The 10,676-nt window shown below is 42.2% G+C and overlaps 1 protein-coding gene across 4 annotated transcripts in view; it reads left to right on the top strand.

Moving 5' to 3' along the window:
- LOC144042796 (myosin-14-like) overlaps positions 1-10,676 on the top strand; it is a 31,992-nt gene that overhangs the window by 17,550 nt on the left and 3,766 nt on the right. For all 4 annotated transcript variants that reach the window (XM_077555782.1, XM_077555781.1, XM_077555779.1 and 1 more), the window contains 18 exons: positions 40-177; positions 250-373; positions 445-616; positions 1,642-1,854; positions 2,220-2,364; positions 2,439-2,645; positions 2,834-2,938; positions 3,744-3,896; positions 4,034-4,282; positions 4,522-4,734; positions 4,808-5,020; positions 5,140-5,301; positions 5,388-5,516; positions 5,598-5,686; positions 5,813-5,936; positions 7,526-7,734; positions 7,811-7,919; positions 8,000-8,172. In XM_077555782.1, the coding sequence (XP_077411908.1) occupies positions 40-177; positions 250-373; positions 445-616; positions 1,642-1,854; positions 2,220-2,364; positions 2,439-2,645; positions 2,834-2,938; positions 3,744-3,896; positions 4,034-4,282; positions 4,522-4,734; positions 4,808-5,020; positions 5,140-5,301; positions 5,388-5,516; positions 5,598-5,686; positions 5,813-5,936; positions 7,526-7,734; positions 7,811-7,919; positions 8,000-8,172 (2,927 nt within the window). The remainder of the gene's footprint in view (positions 1-39; positions 178-249; positions 374-444; positions 617-1,641; positions 1,855-2,219; positions 2,365-2,438; positions 2,646-2,833; positions 2,939-3,743; positions 3,897-4,033; positions 4,283-4,521; positions 4,735-4,807; positions 5,021-5,139; positions 5,302-5,387; positions 5,517-5,597; positions 5,687-5,812; positions 5,937-7,525; positions 7,735-7,810; positions 7,920-7,999; positions 8,173-10,676) is intronic.

Here is a 10,676-nt window from a genome sequence, read left to right as displayed (position 1 = left end):
TTGAGTTGGTTGTTTTTTTAACATTCTTTTTTGATGCAGAACATGGAGGCCCACTTGGCGGAAGAAGAAGATGTTTGTCAGAAGCTGCAGCTAGAGAAAGTTGCCGTAGAGGGAAAGGTGAAAAAACTGGAGGAGGACGTGCTACTCATAGAGGACCAGAACAACAAACTGCAGAAGGTACGAGGCCTTTTGTGTGACCATTGCTATGCACATTTCATTTTATTTTATTTTTTTAAATGGTCTTTCCAGGAGAGAAAACTTCTGGAGGAAAGGATGGCGGATTTAAACTCCAACCTGACCGAGGAGGAAGAGAAGTCCAAGAATTTAACCAAGCTGAAGGCCAAGCACGAGTCCATGATCTCTGACTTGGAGGGTCAGTCACCAGAATTGAAGATTTTTCTCCAACGACCGTGTTCAAATGTGTCCTTCTTCTCTGGTGGCCAGTGCGTTACAAGAAGGAGGAGAAGGGTCGCCTGGACATAGAGAAGGCCAAGAGGAAGTTGGAAACCGAGCTGGCCGAGCTCCACGAGCAGCTGGCCGACCTCCAGGCGCAACTAGCCGAGCTCCGAGCGCAGCTGACCGCCAAAGAAGACGAGCTGCAGGTCACGCAGGCCCGGTAGGTCAGAAATTGGGAGTCTGCAAAATTATTAAACTTCCCTTTTGATTACAACTGACAATCTATCGTTTTTTGTGCTTAGGCCAAAGCCACGTCTAATATAAAAGTAGTGCTTTGGGACCATCTTGCCGTTGTATTTTTTTCTTGAAAGAAAATCCCATTTTTACTGTATTCTCATAACATTACATTTTTGCCTCTAAAAAAATATTCATTTATTAGTAACATTACAACATAACATATAAGATATGAAATGACAGTTTCATTACGAAAAGATCTGTTCTGTTTTTTATCTATCAAAAAAGAAAAAAAATATTCTTATAACATTTTAACTCATTTGCTCACAAAAACATATAAAAACGTTCTATTTAAAATTTTGCCATGGTCCCAAAAAGTTTTTTTTTAATGCTAGAGTATACAGAAGGCTCTGATGCAGTCTCTGACCTGAAGATAATGCTTGAAGCAATTACAAAAAACGGCCAGAAGGTGACAGCAGAGTATAAGAGATCAACCAGGGCCATGTTGCAAAAAAGCTCATTTCCCCAGTGTTTTAAACAGATTTGTGAATAATGATGAAACTTAGCTATATTTTAATGCTAATTGCTGCAAAACGGAAATAGATACAAATATTTTTTTGTCCTGACAAAAGAAGAGATTCTAATCTTTCTTTTGGTATATTCCATGTTTTTATAGCAGTAGAACACAATATTCTGTGGGCCTTGCGAAATCAGTCAAAATCCAGTAAAACAGCCGGGAGCAAAGGGGGTTGCTTCAGTGAAAATGGCTGGGAGTGAATGAATCAACTTAACTTTTTTTTTTTTTACCTGGAAAATAGTCAATTTATTAATTCCTGTGGCATTTTAGAGAACAAATGATAGTTACTGTATGTTTATTTGGCGTTAAAATTATGAGCGGGTCCTTGGAAAAATGGCATCCTTGGACCCCAAAAATTTGCCAAGCCTTGTGCTAAAAAGGCAATCAGTTCATCTTACCTGAAGATCCGAGACAAACGTTGTGGTCTTGCACAGTTTGGATGAGGAGACCAACCAGCGTGGCCTGGCAGTGAAGAAGGTTCGGGAGCTGGAGACCCTGCTGTCCGAGCTCCAGGAGGACCTGGAGGCCGAAAGGTCGGCCCGGGCCAAGGTAGAAGCGGCCAAGCGGGACCTTGGGGAGGAGCTCAACGCTTTGCGCTCAGAGCTGGAGGACAGCCTGGACACCACTGCAGCACAGCAGGAGCTAAGGTCAGTCTCCGGTCCATGGTGTGCAAGATAATCCAGTTTATACCCTTTTTATTATATCAAAGTTAAATGTATATTCTGGGCTTGTATATTCTGGTCTAGTCTACTGTATTCACTTTGGTATATTTTGGGTTTGTCTAGATTATACACCGGGGTTTGGGTTAAGGAGATTTCTCATATTAACCAGTTTATAACCTCGGTTACAAAATATTCAGGGCTAGTTTACGATATTCTGTTGGTCTATTCTGGACTAGTATACTATATTTCTTTGCGTGTATTCTGAGTTTTTCCAGTGTATAACGTACTTTAAACCTCTGGCTTTTTTCAAGCCTCAGCCATGTGCTCACCAGTTTTGGCATGTTTACCAGGGCAAAGCGTGAGCAGGAGGTGGCCATGCTGAAGAAGGCCATGGAGGAGGAGGGCCGCAGCCACGAGGCTCAAATCCAGGACCTGAGGCAGAAGCATAGCCAGGCGGTGGAGGAACTCTCCGAGCAGCTGGAACAGGCCAAGAGAGTAAACACCTGCCACACAAACCAAATCCAGATGTTTATGCACGTCATTAATGGTGTGAAATGGGCTCCCCTCAGGTCCGAGCAGGTCTGGAGAAATCCAAGCTGGCCCTGGAGAAGGAGTCTTCAGACCTGACTGCCGACTTGCGCTCCTTGGCTGCCGCCAAGCAGGACGTAGACCACAAGAAGAAAAAAGTGGACGCTCAGCTGAACGATGTCAACGCTCGCTTCAATGAGAGCGAGAAGCAGAGGAACGAACTCGGGGAGAAAGTCTCCAAGATGACCGTATGTCCAAATAGATGGCTAGATAGTCAACCCTCACTATTGCTAGTCATGTGGGTTTGGGACCAAACCATTATGGAGTTATGTTCTTCAGAAAACTTAGCAAGTAGATGAGTTTGTGAATTGTAAAGACTTTACTGAAGTGGACAAAAGCGAACACTTTCTTTCCTCTTGTGTTGTGGTCTTTCAAGGTGGAGCTGGAGAACATGGGCAGTCTTCTGAATGAAGCTGAGGGAAAGAACATCAAGCTGAGTAAAGATATTTCCGGGCTGTCTTCGCAGCTACAAGACACTCAGGTGAACGACACTCATGTTAAATGTAGTACAGTGTGGCATATTGAAAATAAATAAAAAAAAATGAATAGCTCATTGGCTAAAAAGCAGCATGTTTAGCTATGACAAAATGTAGTGTATCTGAAAATGCATAGGACTAGATGAACTGAAAGCTAGCTAAGATGTAAGCTAATAGGCAAGTTATCACAGCAACAACACAGTGTATCTTAATTGTAAATTAATTGTAAATAAAATACCTAAAATAATTTAAGCTAGCTTACACAAGCTAACTAGCAGGCTTGTCTCTCTCTCTTTTAGTCATAACAAAGTCCTTTGGTTTATTTTAAAAAGTTACTTAGCTTACTTTATTTTTGTTGGGAGTATTTCAAAATAAATAAAACTAAATGACCCTTTTCCTAAAGCTAGCTAAAGACAGCTAGCTTATCACTTGATATGCAATGTTGCTTATTTGTAAATATATAAAGGAAAACAAAAAGGCAGCTAAAGCATAGCTAAGTTAGCACTGTTTACATTGTAAAATGTACCTTAACGTAATATAATAAAAGTTTTTACTATTTATTTTTTTAAATTTTTTTTTACAAAACAATTACTTTCATTTTAACCAATTTCAAATGAATTAATGCGTATAAGCTGACAGGCAGCAAGCTTCTCTATGTTTATCTGTAACAAAAATGGATATTGCTGCTGTAAATAAAACTAAATAAAACAAAGCCACCTAGCACATGAGCTAACAGACTGGTGGGTTTGGTTGGTGTTGTTGAGTCCAACTTTTTTTTTTTTGTGGTGGTGGTGGTGGTGACCCTTGCAGGAGCTACTGGCCGAGGAGACGCGTCAAAAGCTGAACGTGGCAGGACGTCTGCGGCAGATGGAGGAAGACCGGATCAATTTGACGGAGCAGCTGGAGGAGGAAAGCGAGGCCAAGCGGGTCTTGGAGAAGCATGTGTCCAGCCTCAACATGCAGGTCAGGAAACTCATGCATAAAAGTCTCACCAAAAATATTTTACGCAAGTACAGATACTGAATGTGAATATGCTGTGACTGAACAACATTGCATGACTTGACTTACGCCATCTGACCACCTCTACTCTCCATCATCAGCTGTCTGACTGCAAAAAGAAGCTGGACGAGGCCGTGGGCTCAGTGGAGCTGCTGGAGGAAGGCAAGAAGCGTCTACTGCGAGACCTGGAGGCGGCCAACAACGAATACGAGGAGAAGGCCTCTGCCTATGACAAGCTGGACAAGAGCCGCAGCAGAATGCAGCAGGAGCTGGAGGATGTCCTCATGGACCTGGACGGACAGAGGCAGCTCGTCTCCAACCTGGAAAAGAAGCAGAAGAAGTTTGACCAGGTGAGCTTGTGGTGACATCGCGGGCTTGGAGATCAAGTGGGAACTTCTTAACTTGCCAAAGCCCTGCTTTTAATAACGGATTCTGGACTCTTAACAAATGGTCTTCAATATTTGATGCCATAAGAGACTTTGAATACCTCTCCATAACCTGGAACCACCTTACCGCCGACCTCGTCCATCCCAACATTCCATCCTGTATTATTTAACTTGACATCTCCTCTATGGCACATGTTCTTTAGATGCTGGCAGAGGAGCGAGCGGTGTCCAGCAAGTTTGCCGAAGAGCGAGATCGAGCCGAGGCGGAGGCGAGGGAGAAGGAGACCAAAGTACTGGCTCTGTCCAGAGCGCTGGAGGAGAATCGGGATGCTCTGGAGGATGCGGAAAAGACCACCAAAAGCCTCCGAGCTGAGATGGAGGACCTCATCAGCTCCAAGGACGACGTGGGACGTAGTGTAAGTCACCACAAGGCCACAAATTCTAGAACGACATTTTTTGGGGATTGACGCAGATATTCTCCGCCTTCAGGTCCATGATTTGGAGAAGGCCAAGCGCGGCCTTGAGGCCATGGTGGAGGAGATGAAAGCCCACATGGAGGAACTGGAGGACGAGCTGCAGGTGGCCGACGACGCCAAGTTGCGTCTGGAGGTCAACAGCCAGGCTCTCAAAGCCCAGCACGAGAGGGACCTGCAGGCCCGTGAGGAGACCGGCGAGGAGAAGAGGAAGCAGCTCCTCAAGCAGGTGGATTCATTCAATATGTTGATAGTTACAAAGATGATATTTATGAAAAATAAACCAGAAATTGGAAATTGTGTATTGTGGGGGAAAACAATCAATTCAAATTGCGATTTTATTGTCAGGTGCGCGAGCTGGAGTCAGAGCTGGAAGAGGAGAAGAAGCAGCGCGCTCAGGGCTCGGCCGTCAAGAAGAAGCTGGAAGGCGAACTGAAGGACATGGAGGACCAGCTGGAGGCCACCAACAGGGGCCGCGACGAGGCGCTCAAGCAGCTGCGCAAGATCCAGGCCAGTTCGCCCAACATTCCCGTCAGGTTGCTCACCTGGCTTGCACCTGGGCTAACCGCGTCGACGTCTTTCTTCCCCACCCTCAGGGCCAGGTGAAGGATCTCCAACGGGAGCTGGAGGACTCTCGCGCCGCCCAGAAGGAGGTCCTCGCCTCGGCCAGGGAGACGGAGCGCAAATGTAAAGTCACGGAGGCCGACGTGGTGCAGCTACATGAGGTACGACGGATGTATTATCAGATTAAAAACTTACGAACTGTTAAAGTCAAATCAATTATTTTTATTGAATTTGTCGTTTAGATGCTGGCGGCAGCCGAGCGAGCTCGAAAGCAGGCGGAGGCGGAGAGAGATGAGCTGGCTGAGGAGCTTGCCAGTAACTCCTCCGGAAAGTGAGCGCACCTCACTTCCACTTTTTAAGTCATGACAAATTTTTAGGTTATTTACTTTAGGCAACATCCAAAAATCTGTGGGATGTACGTTCTTGAACGCACCAACCCTCGAGACATCCATTCCAGGACCATGCTGTCTGATGAGAAACGCCGCCTGGACGCCAAGATCGGCCATTTGGAGGAAGAACTGGAGGAGGAGCAGACCAAAATGATGAACCTCAATGAGCGTCAGAGGAAGAGCCAGCAGCAGGTAACGTCAACCTTCATGGGATCAAGAGATAAGCTTTGCGTGAACTGATTTGGATGTGTGTTGTGTTGTGTTTTGATTTGGTAGGTTTCCACTTGCAAAAGACTGCAAAAGACTTGACTAGTCAAGCATAAAAATTGTTTAAAGGGGAAGTCAACAATAATATGTTCTATGCAGCCCCATTAGTCTAAATATGGTATTCTGGTTAATATTGCGTTTTTATCCATCTCAGGGGACGGCCATTTTGCCACTTACTGTCGACTGAAGATGACATCAATGTTGCTCAGGTCTCAGGTAACAACCAATCACAGTGCAGCTTCAGAAAACAGGTGAGCTGTGATTGGTCGTTGCCTGAGCCCTCAGTAACTGTGATGTCATCTTCAGTCGCCAGCAAGTGGCAAAATGGCCGTCCCCTGAGATGGACAAAAATAATCCATATTCCACAAATGTAATAGTAATCAGAATGTCATGTTTAGACGAGTGAAGTCACATATAACATATTATTGTCAAGAAATGTTTAACTCATTCACTCGCAGCCATTTTCACTGAAGCAACCCCCTTCGCTCCCGGCTGTTTTACTGGATTTTGACTGATTTTGCAAGGCCCACAGAATATTGCGTCCTATTGCTATAAAAACATGGAACCTACCAAAAGAAAGATTAGAGTCTCTTCTTTCATCAGGAAAAAAAAAATTTGTATCTATTTCCGTTTTCTAGCAATTATCATTAGAATATAGCTAAGTTTTATGATTAGTCACAAATCTGTTTAGAACTGTGGGTAAATCACCTTGTTTGGAACATGGCCCTGGTTGATCTCTTATACTCTGCTGCCACCCGCTGGCCGTTTTTTGTAATAACTACTACTACTACTACTAGCTTTAAGTGACCTCTTCATGTCAGAAGCTGTATCAAAGCCTTCTGTATGCTCTAGCATAAAAAACCACATAAAAATCACTTTTAACTCATTCACTGCCATTGACGGCTATAGATATATATATATTACTATTTCTATTAGTTTAACATTTTTTTCCACTTTTGTTAACAAGAGTATGAAAACCTTGGGGGGGGGGGGGATATTATACATTTAGACCAGATATAAAATTTGTGATTAATCATGACACAATAAATAAAAAACAATAAAAAAAAATTTGCGCCTGACGCCCTAATTTTTAATAATCTTTTCATTTTTGAAAAAAGATTATTTAAAAAAAAGAAGAAAAGATTATTAAAAATTAGTTCGTCAGGCGATTAAATTTTTTAATTGTAATTAATCACATGGCTTCAATAGTTAACTCATGATCAATCACAAATTTTATCTGTTCTAAATGTACAATAAAAACATTTTCTAGGTTTTCATACTCTTGTTAACAAAAGAGGAAAAAATGTTAAACTAATAGAAATAGTTACAAATAATTTTTGACGTCTAAAGCTGTCAATGGCAGTGAATGAGTTAAAGTGGAAGTCAACCTTAACTCATTCAAACAGGACAAAGTATTTAAAAAAACATATTTATAAAAATTATTTTTTTTCTGGGGAAAAAAGCGACTTTCCTCGTTTCCTAGTTCCCTAGTATATATTACCTTGTGCGCGCAGGTGGAGCAGCTGAGCGCCGAGCTGATGTCGGAGCGAGCGTCGTCGCAGGCCAAGGAGGCGGCCAGGCAGCAGCTGGACAAGCAGAATCGAGAGCTGAAGGCCAAAGTTCAGGAGCTGGAAGGCCAGGGCCGATCCAAACTCAAATCGTCCGTCGGTGCCCTGGAGAATAAACTGAGGGAGATGGAGGAGCAGATAGAGGCGGAGAGCAGGTCAAAAGAGCATGAGATGATGGCACGCGCTGGGAAATTGACGGCACGGTTATGACGATGAAGATTATGATTGTAGGGAGCGTCAGGCCGCCGCCAAGAACTTGCGTCAGAAGGAGAAGAAGCTGAAGGACTTGAGCACACAGATGGAGGATGAGAGGAAGCAAGCGCAGCAGTTTAAAGATCAGGTGACACGGCACGGGGCCCGAACGCCACACGGGTGTGGCGGTCACTGACACGATGATGTCGTCGTTTTTGACGTGTGCAGGCCGAGAAGAGCAACGTGCGCGTGAAGCAGCTGAAACATCAGCTGGAGGAGGCGGAGGAGGAAGCGCAACGCATGGCCGCCGCCCGCAGGAAGCTGCAGAGGGAGCTGGACGAGGCGGCGGAGGCCAACGACGTCCTCAGCAGGGAGGTGGCGGCGCTCAAGAGTAAACTCAGGTGACGCACGGCAACAGCACGCGTAGAAAAGAAAGGAAAATTAAAGGCACGTAGGATAAGAAAAGACAACTTTTACCATGAACATCTTGCAGGAAGTCTTTGCCAATGCTGTTATTCTTACTTTTTTTCTATACATAAAATAAGTAAGTGTATATACCGTTAAGTCGTATAAGTTGTATATTTCGGTAAACAAATTTTTATCTTGTCAAGATTAATAAAGTTTTGTGGACAAAAACCTGAGAATTTAATTTAAAAAAAATTGACAAAAGAACATATTTGTATATTTGCGAGAAAAAAAGTTATTTTAATTTACTATTAGTGTTATATATTTTCAAAAAAGTCATACTTCTACAAAATTAAATCATTTTTTAAAGTTATTTTTTATAAACCAATTGTAATGCAATATTTTTTAAGTCATTTTTTTCAAAAGTTAGGAAAAAGTTGTACATTGTCTAGAAAAAAAGGTTCATTTAAAAGAAAGTTGTGAATGTGCAAAAAAAGTTGTATGTTGTATGGAAAAGTTGTATATTTTCATTTTTTAAAGTGATACTTGACTCATTGAGCCATTTTCAGCAGTAAAAAGTTAATATTTTGTCTATAATTAATGTGCTTACTTCATTACTTTTCATGAACAATTCATACCTTTAAAAACGAATTTTCTGCCACTTGCTGTCCACTGAAGATGACATCACCTGTGCTGAGGAAACAGGTAACGACCAATCACGGCTAAGTTTGCTGACCAAACTCAGAAAACAGGTGATGTCATCTTCAGCAAACGGCAAGTGGAAAATAAATTTTTTAAAGATATTAATTGTACGTGAAATCAAATCAAATGAATTCTGGACAATATATGAACTTGTTAATGAGTCTACAGTAGTATCCCTTTGGAGTCATGTAAGTGACTTTTCCATAACAGTTTTCTCGAACGACCTATCTCCACCCAGGAAGAGGTTCTGAAAAGCAGTTCTATTTTAACAGCACGGCTCCGAAAAAGTGTGATGGAAAAGCGAGCACACGTTAAAAAAAAAAGAAGAAAAGAAAAGCAATCATACATGGCGAAGTCCTATTAAAAGTATATTCAAAGTTTAATATTTTCTTTCAAAAAAAAAAAGTTGTAGATTTTTTTTTTTTTTAACATATCCTGGGGGGGGGGGGGGTGGGGGGGTTGCATTTCCTATTACATGTATATTCTCTGTAAAATCATATATTTTTAAAAGTTAACTGAAAATATTTTTCCAAGACATCAAACAGTCATATTTTTCTAAAGTTGCATATTTTTTAGAATTCTAGCATTTCTAAATAGAAATCTGGAAAAGATGTAGTGTTCCCTCGTTTTCCACTGGGGTTAGGTTCCAAAAAATGCCCGCAATAAATGAAATCCGCAAAGTAGATAGCTTTATGTTTTACATGTATTATAAATGTTTTAAAGCTTTAAAGGGGGGTGGGGGGGTGTCTGGGGGGTTGGGGCCTGGGGGCGGCTGGGGCTGGGTTGGGGTGGATGGGGGGCGGGGGGTTCCTGGCAGGCCTGCAGTGCCCCGTCCTGCCGCATTGGGGTGGGGGGCGCTCCTGCTCCTGGGTTTGCTCTCCGGCCGGTGGCTCCTGCGGGGCCCAGGGGTCGTCCTTTGGCGCAGGACTCTGGTTGGTGGCCTGGTGGGTGGTGTCTGGTCGGTGCTGGATATCACTTTCCTTTCTTTTCTTTGGTCCTTCCTCGGGTCTACTGCCGGCCTCACGACTGTGGCTGGAAGTGTTCGGTTTAGGTGAACGGTATGGGATTTTTTAATAGGTTTTAGGTGAACTAATGAATACACACACTCACCCACATACAAAAAAAAAATAAATAAAAAAAAATAAAGGAGAGCAATGATGATGACATGTCAAATCGGTAAAATTACCGAATGAACAATACTGAGCTCTCCAGAAAGAAAAAAAAAAAAAAAGGTAGCACAGGTTGTGTTTGGCTGAGCGATAAACAGAACTACATGCGGTAAAGAATTTAATAAATGTTTGCATATGACGTTCAGAATATTTGTTCACTTCAAACTATCGGGGTCTTTTTTTCTTCATTTTAAATTATGCAAGATGATTAGACAAAGAAGAGAAGTGTGTGCAGTGGAAAAAAAATTGTGTTTAATATATTTATTGATTTTCACGCACACACAAAAATATATATACTGTATATACAAAAATGTGCACAAATTAAAACCCACCCAAACAAACAACATCCCCTTCACTGTCATCCCCCTTTCTTTCTTTTTTTTTTTTTTTTAAATTTTAAGACATTATACATTTGTAAAATGTATTGTATGTATAGTCTTAGTTTTAATGACGTGTGCTGTTGACCTCTTGGCCAGGTCACCCTTGTAAAAGAGATCTTGAACTCAATGGGCTTTTATCTGGTTAGATAAAGGTATTTAAAAAAAAATAATAATAACTCAAATCAATACAGATTTAAGACCTTTAACAATTGACCATTGAGTCAGACAGAGTAGATTAGATCAGAAAAG

This window comes from Vanacampus margaritifer, chromosome 2 (assembly GCF_051991255.1).
Source record: "Vanacampus margaritifer isolate UIUO_Vmar chromosome 2, RoL_Vmar_1.0, whole genome shotgun sequence".
Taxonomy (NCBI): domain Eukaryota; kingdom Metazoa; phylum Chordata; class Actinopteri; order Syngnathiformes; family Syngnathidae; genus Vanacampus; species Vanacampus margaritifer.
The sequence above is the reverse complement of the archived record's forward strand: the minus strand, read 5'-3'. Positions and strand labels throughout refer to the sequence as shown.